This window comes from Zea mays, chromosome 7, assembly GCF_902167145.1.
Source record: "Zea mays cultivar B73 chromosome 7, Zm-B73-REFERENCE-NAM-5.0, whole genome shotgun sequence".
NCBI lineage: Eukaryota > Viridiplantae > Streptophyta > Magnoliopsida > Poales > Poaceae > Zea > Zea mays.
The window spans coordinates 154,085,061-154,108,598 of record NC_050102.1 but is presented as its reverse complement, the minus strand read 5'-3'; the positions used below and the strand labels follow the sequence as shown (position 1 = coordinate 154,108,598).

The following is a 23,538-nucleotide window of genomic DNA, read 5'->3' as shown; positions in this document are numbered from 1 at the left end:
CCCAGGAAACGGACCTTGATCTCGTTTCTGTGGAGCCAGGCCGAGAGGCTAAACTTGCACTCGGACAGCCAGGCTCCTGAGCAAGTTAGACAACGCAAACATGGGAGCTGCAGCCCGAGAGCGCAGCCAGGCTGCTGAGCCATGGCGGCAAACACACCCAGAGAAGCTCACAGGAAGAATTTTTGGCGCAGCAAAACCCACACTGCATTTTCTATTTTATCTCCCATTTAGGGCTTGTTCGGTTAGCTCTCAATCCATGTGGATTGAGTGAGATTGGGTGGGTTTAAATCCCAAGCAAGTCAAATTTCTTCACAATTTTTTCCAATCCCGTCCAATCCATACGTAACGGAATTAACCGAACAAGGCCTTATTGACCCACTCTTAGGTGTTTCTCAGATCCAGGACGCATGCACACTAAACTTGCGGTGCCATCCCACGACGAAAACATGGTTACTGCGCCCCTGGATTTCAGCTCCACCATTTCAACGCTGCATGCAAGCAAAAGGACCCGGTCTCAGCCGTGGCATGCACGCACATGAGCACCACGTCTGAATAACCACTACACCTAAACTTAAGCACCAAGACTAAGCACAATGACTAAGTAAACAAGATTATCCTTGACACCTTGTAGCTGTTTCTTCATCCGGTAAAATCAACAGGAAGTCCTCTGGCATGGAATGGTGGATCGTCAAAGATTCTATATCAATATCAAACATATGCGCCACTTCAGTTAACACCTCCATGCCAAAAACCTCTAACCTTGTTCTGATCACCATTACAAACAGAGCACGCCGGAGAGCAATTTCCTCCCTTGCCAATTTAGAAGAGAAATCCAAGACAAATGAAGGGGTCAATGAAAGTCCAATCCTCTGAGTTCAACTAAGGGGGTATTTGGTTTCTAGGGACTAATTTTTAGTCACTTCATTTTATTCCATTTTAGTCTTTAAATTGTTAAATACGGAAACTAAAACTCTATTTTAATTTATGTATTTAACCATTTAGAGATTAAAATAGATTAAATACAAGAACTAAAAATTAGTCCCTAGAAACCAAACACCCCCTAAAGAGATGCGTAACTAGAGGAGAGACATCATCTTTAGCAGAGGTAGGTGATGGTTGTCTTCAGCCAGAACCTGGCTCTCTTGGTCCTCGTCCACGCATGGAACGCTCCCTCTTTCTCATGCAGGGAAGTCTCCTTCGGTTGCCATCATCAGGGCCTCTAGCAGAGGATTTCCTTTCAACACATCATCCTGTGGGGGTGATCCTCCTCCACATCAGTTCCCTGGGCTAGGGTACGGAAGCAGCATTCCCCAGCGGAGCGATGTCCTTCATCTTAGGGGGTGTTTGGTTGCTCCTGCTAAAGTTTAGCCCGGGTCACATTAAGTGTTTGACTTTTAAATAGGAGTATGAAATATAGACCCAACCAACTAGACTAGATTCGTCTCGTTTTTTAATCTTCGGCTGACAAATTAGTTTTATAATCCGACTACATTTAATACCCGGAACGGAGGTTTAAACATTCGATGGAACAGGGGCTAAATTTTAGTGGTTTGTAACCAAACACCCCCTTAGATAGTCGCTGCCGCACTAGGACTCTTTCTTCCATCCTTTCAATTCGCTGCCACACTGTCTTTCTCTTCTAATACTGAGAGAGCAGGACAACGGGAAGCCTTGTGGCCAAGCTTGAGACACTTGAAGCATCAAGTTGGACGTCGACAGACCGCCACAAGGTGGGAGGAGGAAAAGCAGTTATAGCACTTTCCACGGAGGTCCACAGGGGATCCAACACAGCGGAACTTCTTCCTACGCTCGACCACCTGCCATCCGTCCTCGTCCAACCACGATCCCGCCAGCCGGCTCAGCACCTCAGGAATTGCGTTGAACCCTGCCTTATAGGAATATGGTGTCGCATTTGGAGGTAGGAATTTCGTGCTCGTTGCCGGCGGAGGAGAGGTGCGAGCAGAGGTGGTGTCGCATTTGGAGGTAGATAGTAAGGCTTTCTTATAGGAATATGGCGACGGGCAAGACCCACCAGGCGAGGAGTTATGGCTGGAATCGCTCCATCTCTGGAATTTTGAACGTCCACCCTGATGATCCTGGATACCGAGGGGGCAACTTCCAACAGGCACACGGAGGGAGAATGTTGGGGTGGTCGCTGGCTCCGGAGTAGAGTCTGATGAGGGGCTATGGCTATGGTGGGGAACGATGTTGATAGGGGAGGGGAGGGGTTGGAGCTGGGAGGGGAGGCGACGAGGTGGGGAGGTGGAGAGGCCATGTTACATGCTTTGGCAGCTCATTACCCCTTGATTGTTTTTTATCACATCTATTTTGAATTTCGAGCTCTGGTGTGGATTTCGAGATCTAATGTGAATTTTAGGCTATTTATAATTTCGGGTTGCAAAAAAAAAAGGTCTAACACATAATATGTCGTGGGTCGAGAACTAAACCCATGGACTAGGCCGACATAGCCTATAACAATTATGGACCATTATCAGCCCGAAATTTAATTTAAATGTGTCGGACCTTTTTGTGCTTGGACCATGCTGGACTAAAGGACTATATCTATAACATGGGCTAAACCAAGGCCCATTATATTAAGAATAAACACGGTAATCTAACAAAAATATTGCATAATATTCCTTCCGTTCTAAATTAGATGCCATTTTGTCTTTTTTACATATATAACTTTTATTATGTATCTAATCTAATGTATACCAAGGTGTATAGAAAACATACATAGAAAAACCGAAATGACCGAGGGAATACATTCTACCGAGCCATGGACAGTAACGAAACAACACTCTTCAACCACACTTTCTCACACAGCTCCTCCACACCTCCAAACTAAGGGATAAAAAAATGTTCTAGTGACTATTAATTCAGTAAGTAACCAGGAAACAAAAAGGCAAGGCAGTTCTGCATGATGTGTAAATCAAGCATAAAGGAGCACCAGTAATTACAAATGGATCCGCATATGCAGATAAGTAAATAACACAAGCGGACGAAGGTAGCGCCATGGTCGCATCAAAAAGATGATGATGAGTTTGAAATGTCTGAATCTCTGGCTGTCTCAGGCACACCTTTGTTGGCACTGCCAGATGAACTGGTGACAACAGCCTCCTCAGAGTCAACATCAGGCCATGTGGTAACCTCAGCAAATGAGAACTGACTGGCAGCGCCAAAGAATGATGCGACTCGCAGCACACAGCTTTGGGAGAGCATGCTCTCTGCATCAACAGACTCAGGCAAAGGAGGCATGCAGGTCGGAAGGAACTCTGTCTTATGGTTTGTTGGTTTGAACAGGGAATGAGTTGCTCGGCAGAAGATGAACCTGCAGAGACAAACGAACTGAACTTTCAGCCAATAGATTAGTTGGATTGTATCCAATATATGTGTATCAGGGCATCATCTGTAGAGCAGACTGGAGGATACAACTAGTAGGATTTTGGAAGGCCAGTTCAACATATTGCATTCCTGCAAATGTGAACTAATTAATAATCTACTCCCTCCGTTCTAAATTGCAGTCAATTTAGATTTGACCCAAGTCAAATTAACTTTGATCAAGATACTTCAGGGTGGATTCGTTAAATTGATTTTGTAGATGTAGGTATATTTTTCTATAAACTTGGGCAAAAAGTTAGAGTAGGACAACTACAACGATCTACATGTTAGATAGGACTCTATTTTACTATTGTAGCTCTATCTCCCATATTGTATGTACCATGTAGACAAGACTCTATGTTGTACCTGTGTACATATACTGGCGTAGGCTCACTCCAACCCTTCTTTCCTACGTGTGATGTCTAGCTATTTTGCATGGTCTGTTGCAAAGTTAAAATTTTTAGCTGGCCAGCCAAAATTGCATGGGCATGCAAACACCCAAATAGCTGGCCAATATGGCTGCTATCTGTTGGAGGCAGTCTTAGGGCCTCATATTGAATACACGTGTTATTCACAACATGGTACCAGAGCCAGAAATTAGGGTTAGGTTTCTTTTCTAAACCTAATTTCTCTTTACTAAGCACTTGCCTGCTTGCCGCAGTTCTGTTCGCATCTCGGCGGCTCTCTGAGCGCGCAGCATCATCCAGTCCGCCGCCGAGGCAGCGCATCTCGCGCTCCTCTATGTCAGCGCGGGCTCCATGTTGCGCACTCATGCTGCTCCGCTCAGCGCACAGCCGGTGCAGCGCATCTCCTTGCGCTCCTCTGCGACGGCGTGGGTTGCGTGAGATCGTGCAGACGGCCACAGCTTAGCATCATGGCGCTCCAGCGTGCAGGCGCTGGTCGCGGTCCAGCGAGCGGGCACCAGCATGCGGGCGGCTTCCAGCATTTGCTCGGTCGAGCGTTGATTGCTTCGGTAGCGAGCGGGACTTCTCTAGGCAGTACTTCGGTAGCAAGAAGGACTTCTCCAGGCGGGACCAGCAGCTGTGCGTCGTGCAGGTGGCGGCGCGTTGCCCTCTGGTAGCCACGCACGGGTGGCGTGTTGCCCTCTGTTAGTAACCGTACTGGTGTTTATTTCCTTTAAAAAAGAAAAAGGAGAAAGGAAAAAAGGAAGGTTGTTGCTCGCGTCGCTGCTCTCTTTGCGCTTCACCGTCGCGTGTTGTTTCTTCGATCGTGCCATTGATTGTCCAGATGGCGGCTTCTTCGACTACTTCATCTAGTGGTTTTTCAGTTCCAGACGCTACTTGTCATGAGAGGCAGATACAACAGAGTGATGCTTCAGTTGAGGCCTGTCCTGTTGGACTACTGCGATCTTCGTCCACTGTTCGTGCTCGTTCTTCATCCTCTCAACAGGGGCTCAAATTTGTCGTTCCTCACAGCTTGCTTGTGGTACACTTGTGTTGTTGGACCTTTGGAGAGTTGTACTAGTTCGGAGACACACGAGATACTTAGGCTTCTTTGTGGCCATGTTGACTCTATGTCGTCCAGAGCTACTAGTTTTGTGACTCGGCCTTCTGCATCACGAGAAATTGTTGCTGCTTCTCAGTCTTCCATTGAGAGACCGCCTTCCACCTCTTCAGGTACTTGTCCATGGACTCTTGATTCTAGTGATTCCTTCATATGACACCTTATTGTACCAGTCTTTCTTCCATGACTCATCCTTTCTAGTTCTCTCATTGTTCACACTATCAATGGCTCTTCTCTCTCTGTCGTTGGCAAGGGCACCATTTTATCTGACTCCTTTGTTGTCCCTAATGTTCCTTATGTTCCTGAGCTAATTATGCCAACTTAAGTCCGCTGGCCAGCTCACTGATCATGGTTGTCGTGTTATTCTTGATCCAAATTTTTGTTATGATCTAGATCGTCACACGGGTAATCTCATTTGGTATTGGTCGTCGTCGGCGTGACTCGTGTCTCTAGAAACTTGACCGGCTTCGCCTTTCTCCCTTTCTCATGTCTGATCTCAGTGTTAGACTATGTGTGTGTGGGTGGGCCGGCACCACAGTTGGGCTGTCGGGCCATTAGGGTTAGGGTTAAGTCTTTAGGGCTGATTTGGTGATCGGGGATCCCCAGGAGAAGAAATCCTCTTGCTATTCAAAATTGAATTGGAAGGGGATTCCTCTCCCATGGATCCCCTCGGGATCCCTAATCACCAAATCAGCCCTTATATATATGTACCCCCTTCTCTATGCAATAAGTCAAGTATCACATTCTTACATGGTATCAGATTAGGGTTTCTTTCCACCCACCCCACCAGCCGCCACAATCCACAGCCGCCGCCGCCAGTGGCAGCCCAGGTCCGACCGCCCCCAGGAGGCTCCCCCATCGGCCCCGGACGACACCCCATCCCGGACGTCGGTGCCTCCCCCTCCTCGCTGCCGCCGGACATCCCTGCACCGGCCGCACGCTCCCCCTTCCTCTTCGATGGACGCGCCCGCCGCGGGCGAGCACGCGGGACACCACGAGCACGCGTGCGGGCGCCAATTGCCAATTTGCAGCCGCGGGCGCGCAAGCGCGAGGCCACCACCGCCGCCCCAGGTGCCCCTCCCCACGACGACATCCTCCCTCCCAGCCGCCTTCCATGGTGCACACCCGGCACGGGCTCGGCCATCCAGGTGCAGCCTCGGCGCGGGCAAGGCTCTGGCACGGGCGCGTGGCTCTGGCCAGGTGCGTCGCTCCCACAGGTCGACGCGCCGGATCTCCGACCTCCTCCGCCGCTGGACAGGGGCCGCCACGACGCCTGGATCCCCCAGCCGCCGGCCACCCAAAGTCATCGGCCTCCTCCCTCTAGCAGCGCCGATCCACCACCTCTGGCCGCCGCGGCCGGCCCTAGTCCTCCTCGGCACTGGAGCGCTTCCCCGGCCACGGCGTGACAGCCCCTCCCCGCCAGCCACCCCGCCCCCCTCTCCTTCCTCGCGACTCAGATCTGCTGCGGACCGACCCTGCCAAGGCCATTCCCTGCACCGTCATGCAACCTTCCGCGCCGTCGGCTCTGCTGCACCGCTAGCCGCTTGATCCGCCGCTGCGTCTCCACGCGTCGTTTGCTGCCTGATTCGTCGCCGCCGCCGCACCTCCACTCGTCGCCGACCGGCCAGCAAGTTGCTCCCTTCCTCTTCCCCTGCCCTGTGCGTTGTGCAGCCCCCGTCGTCGCGCCCCACCTCATCCCTAACTGCGCTGACGCCCAGTAGCGCCTCCTATCGTCACGCTTCTCCCGTTGCCGGCGTCAGACTCCCTGCCAGGTCCGGCGCAGGCCCTGCCCGGCTGGACCTGCCCTGCCACGTGCCTTCCTTCTTCGTCGCCTTCGTTGGATCTGTCGTTGCCGCGGCTTTCCCGCCCGGATCCACCGCTACCGCAACCTTCACGGCTAGATCTATCCTCCCTTTGGCCAGATTGCCATCTTCATGGCTGGATCCGTCGTTGTCGTGGCTTTCCCAACCGGATCCGTCAATACCTCTTCTATTCTGCCGCGGGCGCGGCCACCATGACCGACGCAGTCGCGTGCGCTGCTGCCGGCCTCCCTGGCGAGGCACCTCGATGACCAGCCGTGGAACGAAGCAAGAAGACCTGAGGTTGCTACTGTCCTTTTGTGTCGCCTCGCCGATCGTTGACGCTCGAACGTCAACCCCTCCCGAAGAACAGGCTACTGATGCGTGTCTCCCGACCACGGCCACCTCGACTTCAGCTACCTCGGCATCCAGGGGCTATCGTCTTCTTTAAGTCCACACCGGTCTGTACTCCAGCTACAACATTCGCACCCTCACGAGTCACGACGCTGCGACTGCTGGGGGATTTGAACTCGTCAGCTCCTACCTTCGGCTTCTACTCCAGTCTCATTGTGTGTGGTGCCCTCGTTGCGACTGCAAGGGTTGTTAGACTATGTGTGTGTGTGGGCCGGCACCACTGTTGGGCTGCCGGCCCATTAGGGTTAGGGTTTAGTCTTTATATATATGTACCCCCTTCTCTATGCAATATATCAAGTATCACATTCTTACACTTAGTACTTTCCATTGTTTTCAAGTCGAACGACTTGCTGGTTGTTCTGGCGAATCGACTTGGACGATTAATCGTGATTAATCACGATTAATCGGACAACTTGGGCGATTAATCGCGATTGGACTAAACCAACTTGGGCGAATTAATCGCAACTAATCGCGATTAATCAGACGCCTTGAAAACAGTGGTACTTTCCATTACTTTCTTGGGATAGAGGTTTCCTCTTCGTCTGAGGGTCTTTATCTATCCCAAGAGAAGTACATTCAAGATCTTCATCGGGCTGTTATTACTGATCACCGGACTGTTGAGACTCCCATGGAGCTCAATCTTCACCTTAGTATCGATGATGGTGAGCCTCTTGATGATCCTACTCGTTATCGACATATTGTAGGGAGTCTTGTTTATCTCTGTGTCACTGGTCCTGACATTTCATATGACGTGCATATTCTGAGTCAGTTTGTTTTGGCTCCCACCCAAGTCCACTATAATCACTTGCTTCGTGTCTTACGGTATCTTCTTGGGACCATATCTAGACATTTGTTCTTTTGATGCACTAGCTCGTTGTAGCTGCAAGCTTATTGCGGTGCTACTTGGGCTAGTGATTCCACTAATCCTCAGACTCTTTCTGCCTATTGTGTTTTTCTTGATGGTTCCCTCATTGCTTCAAAGACTAAGCAGTTTCCCGTTCGAGTACAGAGGCTAAGTTACATGCTATGGCTCTTACGACGGCAGAGGTGACTTGGCTATGGTAATTGCTTGATGATTTTGGTGTTTTTGTGTCTACATCGACTCCACTTTTGTTTGACAATACTGGTGCTATTAGTATTGCCCGTGATCCAATAAAGAATGAGCTTACTAAGTATTTTGGTGTTGATGCTTATTATACACGAGCACTAGTTCAAGATGATATTATTGATCTTCGTTATGTGTCTTCAGAACTTTAGTTGTCTGATTTCTTCACCAAGGACCAGAGCTCAGCATCGATTCTATCTGTACAAACTCAGTGTGGTTGATCCACCTTAAGTTTGAGGAGGTGTTAGATAGAACTATATTTTCCTATTGTAACTCTATCTCCCGATTGTATGTAGATAGGACTCTATGTTGAACCTGTGTATATATACCGGTGTTAGGGCCTCATATTGAATAGAAGTGCTATTCATAACACTACATTTTAAAAGAGGGGGTAACAAGAAACCGCTCACAGGCGAACAGAGTATAGTGATGTTCAAAAAGCAAAGGCAGCCCAAAATCGATCATTCATAGTTCTAGAAAAAAGGGCTACTTTTGACAGAATGAGTAGAGATTCATGACAAGATTTGACAAGCTCACCTGAGAAGTAACCTTCTTAGGAGCGGGTCGCCTAAAACTTCAACCCAAATAGAATGAAGTGAAGATGATGCAACTAAAGTCGCAGCCCATTCATTTAGGGACAATAATAATAACTCCTCAGCTTTGTTATATGCATCCTACAAAACTCATGTCAAGGCTTTAAATATACTCTAATGTCTGAAGAAATTCATTAAAAACATGAGTACCCTGTCAATATCTGTCCCATTGTTGCCAAGCAGAAGGCAGAAAGCTTGCAATGGAGATGTGAGGAACATAGTAAATTGGCTACCACTGTGCCGAGTAGAATCGCCACTGAATCCCGCAGCGGAAGATCGGGAACTTGGTGAAAGTAGCATGGCAGAAGTCTCCCCCCTTTCAGTACCATGAATAGACTGCAGTTATAGAGGAACATTATGATTGACAGTAGATGCCAGAAAGTCAAGACTAATGGAAAATAAAACAAATAGTCCAGATATCCCAATAAGTAGAAAGAAATTGAGTGAGCAGTAAATAAAAACAAAAAACAAAATTACACAAAGCACAAGGTACATGACAAAATATGGGCACAAAAGAAGATGTCCTATCAAGATAGAAATAAGAACCACATGTCACATTTGAACTAAGCAGTTAAATGTTTCGAAATAGACAGAGTTTGACAAAACTTCAAAACTGAATAAAACACAATAAGTTTTCACATATATGGCTTATTTGCATATGACATGAGTACTTGTGCTTTGCCTAAGACCTACAAAATTCAGTACAAGGCATTAGACAGTGAATACCAGTGACCAGCCCTTTAGTCCCAAGCAAGTTGAGGTAGGCCAGAAAAGGAAAAGATCTCCAACCCTCATTGTCCAGATAGTGGTTGCTCAGTTCTAGGGAGGGAAAAAGATCAAACAAACCTGCCTTGAATGCATAGCTGGTGCTACTGTCAATCACCAAAAATAGAGGTCTTCTTGTAAATGGGATTAGATCACCAGGGTATATGCAATTTGAACCTATATATTTCAGATATGGCAGAAACAATAATCTTAATGAAAATGAGATAATTCTAGTCAGCAAAAGGAATCTTATAACAAAAATGGAAAGACAATACCTTCAGTTTCACGGCAGCCTAACCATAGACAAGGTTCTTTGTTTTCCTTTGAACTAGTATGACTAAGACTGGATATGTCAAACTTATTAAAGTTGCTCAAAACATTTTCACCAGTATCAGGACAAAATCCAGAAGTTCCCATCTCCCCTGCATAATATTTTAATATTAACTGAAATGTCATTGACATACACAGAAATGTGACAACATTAAAGCAAACAACCCTGGGGCACTAACCTGTAGCTGAAAGATATATTAACATGATACCATTTGAAGGAAGCTCCTCGCATTTTGTGGAAAGGACCTGGATTTAAACAAACACATTTTAGAAAAAATAATAATAATATTTTATATGGTTAAATGGACAAATAATAACAGCTGCATATAGCTCTTAAAATTTTGAAACTATGGGTAGAGTTGAACTAGTCTTGCTAAACAAATAACAAACACAGACCAACTTAAGTTCGATGTTAAAGCATCTGTGTTGTCACACTTTCTAAGAAAATTTGCAGCCACTCATGCCATGAACTTAAGTAGCGTCCCTCATCATCATGCTTCCTTGTCAGATAATTCATATCACTAAGTCCGTACGATATATTGCAGATCCCTGCAGTTTTAACCCTCCAACTAACCAATTGTGCATTTACAAGCAACACAGATTGACTGTTAGTGAAGGGCGGGCCTGGTGCAGCGGTAGAGCCTACCGTCTGTAACCGGAAGGTCCCGGGTTCGAGCCCCAGCCTCTGTATATTATGCAGGTAAGGCTTGGCGCTTAAAGATACTCTTCCCCAGACCCCGCACAGTGCGGGAAGCCTACGGCACTGGGTACGCCCTACAGATTGACTGTTAGTGTTACACAGGTTACACTAGATTGAACACACAAGTACGTATTGTGATAGTATTCGCAGGACAAACCAATTGCATATACCCTAGAGCTTCCAAAGATGGTAGTGAGCATAGAAGTTTTCTTTTACTCAGATGCAAGATAAGTGACTACAAGGAACAGATTAATTCTAGAAAAATAGGAGAAAAAGCAATGCCAAATGACAAACAGAAACTGAAAGCTGAACTTACCGTTAGGAAATGTGTTACCGAAGGGCGATAGAGAATTGTCTTAAGTGGATTCGGGGGCAGTGCAGCATCTCTTAAATCTTTCAATAGATTGGGTTGATTTTGTCCACTTTCATCATGGGCGCTGTAACCATCGTTTAGCGCAAATGAACCACATGGTTCCCATTCGAGGCACTGAACCATTCTGAATACATCTATGGAGAGGTCTGTAAATTTGACCTGGATGAACCACAGTGAGATTACTTCCTCACCTCCTCGGTACTAACCCTCCACCACCACCCAAAAGAACAATGAAGCACAGGCATAAGTAGATGTATGCAAGGAAGATGCGGAAGCATTACCTCGTTAGGATAGTAGCTGCAAAGTATGGTGTCACTTAAGACGAGACCTCGCTTCTTGACAGTAGTTGGCACAGTACGAAGCGTGTCCGGGGGCGGATCGAATGCATAGCTGTACCTGAGCGGCCTCATGTTCATAAATGGTGAGTCAGCTCGCAGGAACCTCGCGATCTCTTGCACGACATGCTTCCACTCCTTGTATTCGGCATCCTACGAGAGTCAAGATCGATGATCAGGTTAACTGGATCAATCGAATTTAAGTGTGGAAAGTGGAATTACAGCGGGACACACCTGGAAGGACTTTTTGGAGTCATCTAAGAGCGTGCGTATGTCCGAGGCGAGACGCGGGACGGTGTGCGAACGCCTGCCGAGCAGGAGTGCGACGAGGAGGAACCTGGCGAGGAAGCGGAGGTGTTTGGCGGGGGCGAGGTGGTGGTCGGCGTCCTGGAAGTAGGCGCGGTCGAGGACGGCGTGGTAGAAGACGAACGCCTCGGAGAGAAGCGCGGTGTCGGCGGTGCGCTGGTACTGGGCGTAGTAGAGGTGGGCGATGCGGGCGGCGATCTCGCCGACCTGCCAGCGGCGGAGGCCCGCGTCGAGAAGACGGTGACGGTGCTCCTGCTGCATCCGCCAGAGCTGGGTGTAGGCGCGGAAGGCCTTGGCGAACTCGTCGGGCTCCTGGCGGCCGAAGGAGGGCAGGTCTCGCACCCGGGCGAACCGGCGGTCCGCCTTGTCCAGCAGCGACCAGAACTGCTCGGGAGTCCACCCGCCGCTGCCAGGGCCGCCCTGGCCTTGCTGCTGCGGCGACGCTGCCATGGCGATCCCCTTTCCTTTTTTCCCCCCTTGTTACGCCGTCGTCTCGGGGAAGTCGTCGTAACTTGGGATTTTCCTGTCTAGTCCACCAGTCACGTGTGCCTAAGTCCATCATCCGATCGCAGCCCAAAGACACAGAAATGAGATGAGAGGCTGGATTGGCCCAACACAATATTCACGAGGAAAGCACAGGCTGCCCGGGATTGATATTTGAAGAGGCGCTTGAAAGAGAGGGCTTGTAGGGTCTGACTTTGTATAGAAGCTGATATTAGGTAATTTAACGACTTTGTGTTTTTAGTGATAGATAATATTTCTATTGATAGCAAGATATTTGTGGTAACTTTATCAGTCATGTCTTAAAAATTATCAGCCTAACTTCGAAAGTATTCATAGAATTAGAGTTTACGTACATAATTCTATATAGGTGAGTGTATATACATCGTGAACGTCTACTAGATGGTTGGATTAGTAGCAATGTGTTCATTTTTCTTTGGTCATCCTTGTTCCTAGATGTTGGTGTCGATCTGATACAATCACTAACAAGGTGTACTGACAACGCTGCTCTCTGTGGCGGTACGGACGGTCCGCAACCCTATGGCAGAAGCGGGTCTTCCTGCGTTGAGCAAGACGATCCACGTATACACAGGAACGATGTGCGATCGCCAACATCACCTGAATCTCACCTCCGGCAGGGACCCGTCAGGGAGCAAAGATCCTATGGTTTGTCTTGGCTCGGCAGACCACTCAAAACGGCTCCAGACGATGTAGAGTCGAAGAGAAGTGAAAATGAGGATGAAGAAGGCTACATTATTGCTACTCCTAGAGCAAGAATGTAAAGTAATAAAATATAGATTGATTGGCTCGATTGTTGGTGCCCGCAATCGGTTGTACCCCTCATATATATACATATACATATACATATAGCCCTGGGCTTCCATAAATTAGAGAAAGCCTTGGCTCAACGGTGCCATCCGATTTAGCCGCACCAGGTTCGTTTGGCTATAAAAACACCACCAGGCCATCAGGGATTAGGTTTCGGCGGGGGCGGCGGTTCTCTCGGGCGAGCGAGCGGCGACGATCCCGGCGGGCCAGCGGCGGTGGCGCATCGAGGAGGGCGATCGACGGTGACGCTCCCCCAGGATCAAGCGATGGCGGCTGTCGGGTACCGTAATTAGGGGTACCCCCACCACTCCTAATCACGGCTGGTAAACACCTTCAGAGCAAACCGTGAAGACTGATGGCTCAGGTCAAAGTCAAGGCTTCGTCTACCAGGGGACGCGATCTCACCTCGCCCGAGCCCGGCCTCGGGCGGAACAGTGGTCCTGGACGAATCCACGTCTTGCCCAAGGGTCTCCTCAGACAGTGAGCGCACCCTCGGCTTAGCCAAAGGCAAGCCTTGTCGTGCAAGCGACTTTGGCCAAATCGCCTTACCAGCCGACCGTGTTGCATGCACATTTAATGCTGAGGTCGCCTGACACCTTATCCTGACATGCGCGCCCCAGTCGGCAAGGTCAAAGTGACCGCAGTCACTTTGCCCTTTCACTGACCGATCTGACAGGAAAACAGCGCCGCCCGTCATGCTCCGGCTGCTGTGCCAACCACCCGGGCGAAACCGACAACGGTCGAGTTCAGCCTCGGGCGTAACAGGAAGCTCCGCCTCGCCCGACCCCAGGGCTCGGCCTCGGCCTCGGCCTCGGGAGGAAATCTCCGCCTCGCCCGACCCTTGGGCTCGGCCTCGGCCTCGGAGGAGTCGCCACCTCGCCCGACCTTAGGCTCGGATCAACCACGCCACAAGGGATGCATCATTACCCTACTCCTAGCTAGCTCAGGCTACGAAGGAACAAGACCGGCGTCCCATCCAGCTTACCCCGATAATAGGCGATGGTGGTTTCCTGCATGCAACCATGACGTCGGTGGTTCTCAAGCCCCCTATGGAAGCAAGGAGACATCAGCAGGATCCATACAGCACCAACAGCTGTACTGCTACAGGGCTCAAGGCACTTCTCCAACGGCCACGATACTACCTCTACAGGACTCAAGACGTCCCACCGATGGCCACGTTGTTATCTGTACAGGGCTCAGGGCACTTCCCTGCCAGCCACGTTAGCTCCCAGCTACACCCTATTGTACAGCTGGGCATCTCCTTACGTCTATAAAAGGGGGTGTCCAGGGCCCCACGAGAGGGGAAAAAGAAGAGGAGAAAAGGGGGGGGACAGAGGGACGAGCATACAAACATACGAGCATACGTACGCACGGCAGGAGAGACGAGTAGACGCACGGCAAAGGGACGGGAGAAGACGAGCAGGGGCCGGACCCTCTCTCTCTCGCTCTCTCCTACTCTCTCTCTCTCTCTCTCTCTCTCTCTCTCTCTCTCTCGCCCTTGCTCTCTCGCAAGGCTTGTAACCCCTACTACAAGCACCCTGGTGCAGGATAATACAAGGCTCATTCCTCCACTTGTGTTCCATCCCGCACCAACCCATCTGGGCAGGGGCACGCAGCGACAAATTTACTCGTCGGTCCAGGGACCCCCCGGGTCCGAAACGCCAACAGTTAGCGCGCCAGGTAGGGGTCTGCTGCGTGTTAACGAACACTTTCCCGTTGAGTTCCAGATGGGTAGACTTTAGCAACCTCTTTAGCCCGGGACAGTGCTCCGCTTCGGGAGTCTCGAGTTCATGTCCCTCGACGGCAACTACGACATGGTACTCCTCCCTCCGCAGCATGACGACAACGACAGTCAACGGCTCGCCCGGCGGAGGCAACCTCCATGACGGCATCTCCCCGCGGCGGAAGAGGAACACTCCGGTCGTCCCCGCCACCCTCCTCGCCGGAGGAGACGGAGACAGGGCAACCGTGGCCACGCAGGAGGCGGCACCTTATCGACTGTCGAACCAGAGCGAGCCGACAACGCCGGCACTCCTCCGGGGGACATGTCGGGTGTTGTCCTCACGCCTGGGACAACGACGAGCGCCGTTTTCCCGCAACGTGCCAGCCCCAAGCGCACTGACGACGCCAGCACCCTCGCAAAGGACCTGCTGGGCATCACCCTCGTACCTGAGATGACGGTGTGTTCCATCCCCGACACGACTTCACCATCGTCCATCGACCAAAAGGTACCGTCTGTATTCCACCCTATTCCCTTTCGATTCAGCTTCGATCCACCGAGCGACCCCGCTACGGTGAGCGCTTTCGTAAGGGCGTATCCAAACCTTCCGGAGTACCATATGTGGTCGACCTGGGACCGACTGACAGACGTCTCAACCTCTGGACCGGCGGGTTCCGAGGAAGAGGACGACCCCGACTTCAGTTGGGATTTCTCTGGCCTTGATGACCTCGGTGCCATGTGGGACTTCATGTCCGCATGCGACCACTGCCTCTCCGGTTGCTCTGACGATGGCCTCAGCTTTGACGAGGAGGGTTACGGCCCAAGTCACGAATGTTTCCACGTCGATCAGGGGGATCACAACGAAGGCAACCACCTCGGTATGCCGGAGGTTGACGATCCCCCTGGGCCTGCATCTCGCGTTGACATCCCGCGGGAGCTAGCTATGGTCCCAGTCCCTGCGGGGGGTCGGGACACACAGCTCGAGCAAATCCGCGAGATGCAGGCCAAGGTCGACGAGGAAGCAGGGCGGCTTGTGCAGCTCCGACAGAACATCGAACAGGAGTGGGCAGGCCGAACACTCACCGGAGGAGCCTGTCATCGGGCCCGGGACGTCCAGCGCTGCATCGTCGACAATGCCAGGGTAGCGCTTCCCCCGGCCGTTAGCGGGTCCGGCCAGGACCTAGCTGCAGCGGCGATGCTACTTCGAACCATGCCGGAGCCATCCACCACCGAGGAACGACGTATCCAGGGCGAACTCAAGGATCTCCTGGAAGGTGCCGCAGTTCGACGAGCCAAGAGCTCTACCTCCCGGAGGCGAGCTAACCCCTCAGAGCATCACACGGCGTCCTCCCGACGCATGCGGGAGGCCTCGGTCCATCCCGAGCGCACACGGAACGAGGCACCTGCCGCCCGGGATCGCCTCGGCAACGAGCATCACCATCGCGATCATCGAGCCTGCCTCGATGAGAAGGTGCGCCGAGGCTACCATCCCAGGCGCGCGGGACGCTGCGACAGCGAGGAGGATTGGAGTCCCTCGCCCGAGCCACCCGGTCCACGAGTCTTCAGCCGGGCCATATGACGAGCGCCGTTCCCCGCCCGTTTCCGAGCCCCGACTACCATCACCAAGTACTCGGGGGAGACGAGGCCAGAGTTGTGGCTCGCGGACTACCGACTGGCATGCCAGTTGGGAGGGGTGGACGATGACAACCTCATCATCCGTAATCTACCACTTTTCCTCTCCAACGTCGCCCAAGCCTCGCTGGAGCATCTGCCTCCTGCGCAGATCTCCGACTGGGACGACCTGGTCAAGGCTTTCGCGGGAAATTTCCAGAGCACGTACGTGCGCCCTAGGAACTCATGGGATCTCTGAAGCTGCCGCCAGCAGCCTGGGGAATCCCTCCGAGTGTACATCCGGCGGTTTTCAAAGCAGCGCACCGAGCTGCCTAACATCACCGACTCGGACGTCATCGGAGCTTTCCTCGCCGGCACCACTTGCCAAGACCTGGTGAGCAAACTGGGGCGCAAGACTCCCACCAAAGTGAGCGAATTGATGGACATCGCCACCAAGTTCGCCTCGGGTCAGGAGGCGGTCGAGGCCATCTTCCGGAAAGACAAGCAGCCTCAGGGGGAGCCGAAGGTGGACACCCCCGAGGCGTCCGCTCAGCGTGGCACGAAGAAGAAGGCCAAGAAGAAGGCGCAAGCGAAGCGCAACGCCGCTGACGCGAATCTTGTCACTGCTGCCGAGCACAGGAACCCTCGGAAGCCCCCTGGAGGAGCCAGCGCGTTCGACAAGATGCTCAAGGATCCGTGCCCCTATCACCAGGGTCCCATCAAGCACACCCTTGAAGAATGTGTCATGCTCCGGCGCTACTTCCATAAGGCCGGGCCCCGGCGGAAGATGGCAAGGGCCAAGGCAAAAACAAGAAGGAGGGCGGCGAGGAAGAGAAGTTCCCCGAGATCCACAACTGCTTCATGATTTACGGCGGGCAGGTGGCGAACGCCTCGGCTCGGCACCGCAAGCAGGAGCGCTGGGAGGTCTGCTCGGTAAAGGTGGTAGCGCCAGCCTACCTAGACTGGTCCGACAAGCCTATCACCTTCGACCAAGGCGACCACCCCGACTTCGTGCCAAGCCCAGGGAGGTACCCGCTCGTCGTCGATCCGATCATCGATAATGTTAGGCTCTCCAAGGTCCTCATGGACGGAGGCAGCAGCCTCAACATCATCTACGTCGTGACCCTGGAACTCTTGGGGGTTGATCGGTCCGAGGTCCGGGCCGGTGCGGCACCCTTCCATGGGATCGCACCCGGAAAGCGTATCCTGCCCCTCGGACGGATTGACTTGCCCGTCTGCTTTGGGACTCCCTCCAACTTCCGAAAGGAAACCCTCACCTTCGAGGTGGTCGGGTTCTGAGGGACCTACCACGCAGTGTTGGGAAGGCTGTGCTACGCCAAGTTCATGGTCGTCCCCAACTACACCTACCTCAAGCTCAAGATGTTAGGCCCTAACGGGATCATCACCGTCGGATCCACGTACCGCCACGCGTACGAATGCGACGTGGAATGCGTGGAGTACGCTGAGGCCCTCATCGCCGACCTGGAACGCCTCTCCAAGGAGGCGCCCGACGCGAAGCGGCACGCCGGCAACTTCGAACCAGCCGAGGCGGTTAAGTCCATCTCTCTCAACCCCAGCAAGAAAGTCCAGATTAGCTCCGAGCTCGACCTCAAATAGGAAGCAGTGCTCATCGACTTTCTCCGCGCAAACGCCAAAGTTTTTGCGTGGAGTCCATCGGACATGCCAGGCATACCAAGGGATGTCGCCGAGCACTCACTGGACATTAGAGCTGGAGCCCGACCCGTGAAGCAGACCCTGTGCCGTTTTGACGAAGGAAAGCGCAGGGCCATAGGCGAGGAGATCCACAAGCTACTCACGGTAGGGTTCATCAAAGAGGTATTCCATCCCGAATGGTTAGCTAACCCTATTCTTGTAAGGAAAAAGGATGGGAAATGGAGGATGTGCGTAGACTACACTGGTCTAAACAAAGCATGTTCGAAGGTTCCCTACCCTCTGCCTCGCATCGATCAAATTGTGGACTCCACTGCTGGGTGCGAAACCCTGTCATTCCTTGACGCCTACTCAAGCTATCACCAAATCAAGATGAAAGAGTCCGACCAGCTCACGACTTCTTTTATCACACCTTTTGGCATGTATTGTTACACTACAATGCCATTTGGTTTGAGGAATGGAGGCGCTACCTACTAGAGGTGCATGAACCATGTGTTCAGAGAACACATCGGCAGAACGGTCGAGGCTTACATCGATGACATCGTTGTCAAGACGAAGAAAGCCTCCGACCTCCTCTCTGAACTTGAAACGACATTCAAGTGTCTAAGGCGTGAAACTCAACCCCGAGAAGTGTGTCTTCGGAGTCCCCCGAGGCATGCTCCTAGGGTTCATCGTCTCCGAGCCGGGCATAGAGGCCAACCCGGAGAAAATCGCGGCCATCACCAACATGGGACCGATAAAAGATTTGAAAGGAGTACAGAGGGTCATGGGATGCCTTACGGCTCTGAGCCGTTTTATCTCACGCCTTGGCGAAAAAGGATTGCCCCTGTACCTCCTCTTAAGGAAGACCGAGCGCTTCACTTGGACCCTCGAGGCCGAGGAAGGCCTCGGGAACTTAAAGGCACTCCTTACAAATGCACCCATCTTGGTGCCCCCCGCTGCGGGTGAAGCCCTCTTGATCTATGTAGCCGCAACCACTCAGGTGGTCAGCGCCGCGGTCGTAGTCGAGAGACGGGAAGAAGGGCATACACTGCTCGTCTAGAGGCTAGTCTACTTCATCAGCGAAGTGCTATCCGAGACCAAAATCCGCTACCCGCAGATCCAGAAGCTACTCTACACAGTGATTCTGACACAGCGGAAGCTGCGACACTACTTCGAGTCTCACCCGGTGACTGTGGTGTCATCTTTTCCTTTGGGAGAGATCATCCAGTCCCGAGAGGCCTCGGGTAGGATAGCGAAATGGGCAGTGGAACTCTTGGGCGAAACACTTTCATTCGCCGCTCGGAAGGCCATAAAATCCCAAGTCTTGGCCGACTTCCTGGCTGAGTGGACTGACACCCAGTTACCGACGACTCCAATCCAACCCGAGCTTTGGACCATGTACTTCGATGGGTCGCTGATGAAAACCGGAGCAGGCGTGGGCTTGCTCTTCATCTCACCCCTTGGAAAACGTCTTCGCTACGTGATCCGCCTTCATTTTCCGGCGTCAAACAACGTGGCCGAGTATGAAGCGTTGGTTAATGGGCTGCGCATCGCCATCGAGCTAGGGGTTCAGTGCCTCGACGCTCGTGGCGACTCGCAGCTTGTCATTGACCAAGTCATGAAGAACTCCCACTGCTACGATCGGATGAAGGAGGCCTACTACGACGAAGTTTGACGCCTGGAGGACAAGTTCTACGGGCTGGAACTCAACCACGTCGCCCGACGATTCAATGAGACTGCGGATGAGCTGGCTAAAATAGCCTCGGGGCGGACACCGGTTCCCCCGGAAGTCTTCTCCAGGGATATACACCAACCCTCCGCCAAGATCGACAACGCGCCCGGGATACCCTCGGCCAAGTCCGAGGAAGCCTCGGCCGCCGAGGGTGAGGCCCTGCATGTCAAGGGAGAGCGGAATGGGGTCACACCGGTCCCGAACTGGCAGGCCCCGTACCTGGAATATCTCCTCCGAGGAGAGCTGCCCCTCGACAAGGTCGAAGCTCGGCGACTGGCTCGACGCGCCAAGTCGTTCGTTTGGCTGGGTGATGAAAAGGAGCTCTATCACCACAGTCCCTCGGGCATCCTCCAGCGATGCATCTTCATCGCCCAAGGACAAGAGCTGTTACAAGAAATACACTCGGGGGATTGTGGCCACCATGCAGCACCTCGAACCCTTGTGAGAAATGCCTTCCGACAAGGCTTCTACTGGCCAACCGCGGTGGCCGACGCCACTAGGATTGTACGCTCCTGCCGGGGGTGTCAATTCTACGCAAAGCAGACACACCTGCCCGCTCAGGCCCTGCAGACGATACCTATCACTTGGTCGTTTGCTGTGTGGGGTCTGGACCTCGTCGGCCCCTTGCAGAAGGCACCCGGGGGCTTCACGCACCTGATGGTCGCCATCGACAAATTCTCCAAGTGGATCGAGGTCCGACCCTTAACCAGTATCAGGTCCGAGCAGGCGGTGGCATTCTTCACCAATATCATCCATCGCTTTGGAGTCCCGAATGCTATCATCACCAACAATGGCACGCAGTTCACCGGGAAAAGTTCCTGGACTTCTGTGAGGACCACCACATCCGTGTGGACTGGGCCACCGTAGCTCACCCCATGACGAATGGGCAGGTGGAGCATGCCAACGGTATGATTTTGCAGGGACTTAAACCTAGGATCTACAATGACCTCAACAAGTTTGGCAAGCGATGGATAAAGGAGCTACCCTCGGTGGTCTGGAGTTTGAGGACGACGCCGAGCCGGGCCACGGGCTTCACACCGTTCTTTCTAGTCTATGGGGTCGAGGCCGTCCTCCCCACGGACTTAGAATATGGTTCCCCGAGGATGAAGGCGTACGACGACCGAAACAACCAGATCAGCCGAGAGGACTCGCTGGACCAGCTCGAAGAAGCTCGGGACGTTGCCTTATTACATTCGGCGTGGTATCAGCAGTCTCTGCGACGCTACCACGCCCGAACGGTTCGGCCCCGAGGCTTCCAAGTGGGAGACTTGGTGCTTCGGCTGCGACAAGACGCCCGAGGGCACCACAAGCTTACTCCTCCCTGGGAAGGGCCATTCATCATCGCCAAGATCTTGAAGCTTGGAACATACAAGCTGGCCAACGATCAAGGCGAGGTCTACAGCAACGCTTGGAACATCGAACAACTATGTCGCTTCTACCCTTAAAATGTTTCAAGTCATTCATGTTCCTCATTTTTACGCGCTTAAATAAAGTCTAACCATCAAGGAAGGGTCAGCCTTGCCTCGGCCAAGCCTGACCCTCCCTCGGGGGCTAGAAGGGGGGACCCCCCTCTGCATCGAGATTTTCTTCAGAAAAGTTTTCTACCGAGAAAAGTTTTCTACAGAAAACAACTTTCGTGCTTTCGACTATATCGATAGCAGGGTCCTGCGAACGGGTGAGAGAGCACGTAAGTGGCAAGGCCGACCGAGCCGAGGGACTCCTACACCTCCGAGATACGGATACCTCACTCATCACCTTTCGAGAAAAGTAACTCTCGCTTGGATAAGCGATCCTGCTACCGAACAAGTCCTAACGCTCGGGTAGAAAACAACTTTCGTGCATTTTTCGACTATATCGATAGCAGGGTCCTGCGAACGGGTGAGAGAGCACGTAAGAGGCAAGGCCGACCGAGCCGAGGGACTCCTACGCCTCCGGGATACGGATACCTCACTCATCACCTTCCACAAAAAGTAACTCACGCTCGGATAAGCGATCCTGCTACCGAACAAGTCCTAAATGCTCGAAACAAGAGGAAAGAAAACACAACTTTATAATCTGAATGCTAAATATGTTTAGGCCTCGGTGGCCGCAAAAAAACATACGCATACTTCAGACGAACTGTTCATGCAGGCTCAAACATCAGCAGGAGGAGGAGCGGCACCCTCGGCATCGTTTCCACCCTCGGCGGAATCTGGCCCAGCCTCAGACGGTGAAGCGAGCAGGCGCCTCGGCCAACCGCTCCGAAGCCCCAGCCAGCCATCCCCCGAGGATCTCAGCTCGGCTCACGGTTTTGGCGGTTTGGCTCCGGGATTGGTCCTGCTTGCGGGTGATCTAGCCAAACTCTAGCTACCACTGCTGCACCTCCTCAGCCTAGGAAGCCACCTGCCCCCGCATCGAGAAAGCCTTTATTCGAGCCGACATCGCCTCTGTCCACGCCATCGCTGCCTTCGGCTTCGGCTCATCGCAGAGCGGCCGAAGGTTCTAAAACCGAGCCAGAGAGGCTTTAAGCGGCAAGGCCGACCGAGCCGAGGGACTCCTACGCCTCCGGGATACGGATACCTCACTCGTCACCTTTCGCGCAAGGCAACTCACACTCGGTTAAGTGGTTCGGCCACCTACAGGCAAGTCCTAGTGCTCGAAATGAGGAAGAAACACAGCTTTATGCTCGAATACCCAAATGTTCAGGCCTCGACAGCCACAAAGAACAAATACATATGCTTGGGGTAACTATGCTACATAGACTTAGACGTCGGCAGGACCCTCAGCGGTTCTCCCGGCCTACAACAAATGTCTAAGTCCTTGAAGCAGTTACATTTTGCTCAGGCGAAAACCCAGTATATTCCCCATACCAACGGGACTCCGGTTCCAATCCCGCGGGTATGAACAACCTCCACACCAGGGGGCCTGCGGGATAACAAACTCCAAGCGGCTCGCCGACGACCTCTGTAGCAGCAGAGACAACGACAAATACCTCGGGCGGCTAAACAGCAGCAGCGATGACCTCAGGACAGACGCTACTATGAAAAGGCCCTCGCCCACGTCCCCACACAAGGGGCAAGGACAAGCCGTTGAGGCCGAAGAGTCAGAGGGCGCCGTCCATGGGGATCGAACCCACCGACACCGCGCCAGCGAACAACGGCTGCCCCAAACCGCACCAGCAGTTCCTCACTCCCGTCCTCGCTGAGGCCGTCCTAGAACACGAGTACCGCCCTCACGGCGTACGATGTACTGAGCGACCCCCCGGTGCAACTGATGGTACGAGGAGGACCTGGACGTGGCCGGCCCGTGCGCGGCACGACCGCCGCCCGGGTGGAGGACGGAAAGCTGCACCCTGGCCAGGGAGCAGCAGTTCGCCTTCCCCCGCATGGCTAGAGGACGCCTCCACAGGGCTGGAGGATGCCCTTCTCCCCCGAACACTGGGGGAAGAAAAGGGTCACCGACCCACGCGGAGGCGACCCCCACTCGGTGCGCTCCTCCGCCTCAGCCCGGATGACGAAGATCCTTGAAGCTGAGGGCGGGGCGGAGGTCGCAACCCTGCTTGCTTCTCCCCACCACCAGGCTGGTGATCATCCCTACGGATGACCATTGGTGAGGGAATGCAGCCGGGCTGCATGATGAAAATCCTTGAAGCCAAGCGATGGCTGAAGAGCACCAATCTCCACAAGGCCGCGCTCCTCCAACGACAGCAAGAGCAAGGAGACGTCGGTGCGCCCCATCTGGGGGCTCGAAAGGTGGAGGGGCGCAACACATGAGGGGAGAATGAAGGCATGGCCACTGCCCGGGGGATCAATCCCCTTTTATAGGCAGATCTCCTCACTTGCACCCCTTGGCATCACGGACAAAGTCTCCACCGACGTGCTCCAGGGTT

General features: G+C 52.8%; 1 protein-coding gene across 1 annotated transcript; it reads right to left on the bottom strand.

Annotated features, from left to right (window-relative positions):
- Positions 1-2,860: 2,860 nt before the first annotated feature.
- LOC100278709 (uncharacterized) lies at positions 2,861-12,154 on the bottom strand. The gene is made up of 9 exons (NM_001151896.1): positions 11,554-12,154; positions 11,266-11,472; positions 10,928-11,143; positions 10,091-10,157; positions 9,857-10,003; positions 9,667-9,758; positions 8,967-9,152; positions 8,761-8,897; positions 2,861-3,331 (listed from the first exon to the last, which is right to left on the bottom strand). The coding sequence occupies exons 1-9, from the start codon at positions 12,073-12,075 to the stop codon at positions 3,025-3,027; spliced, it is 1,881 nt and encodes a 626-aa protein (NP_001145368.1). The 5' UTR covers positions 12,076-12,154; the 3' UTR covers positions 2,861-3,024.
- Between the last annotated feature and the right edge of the window lie 11,384 nt (positions 12,155-23,538).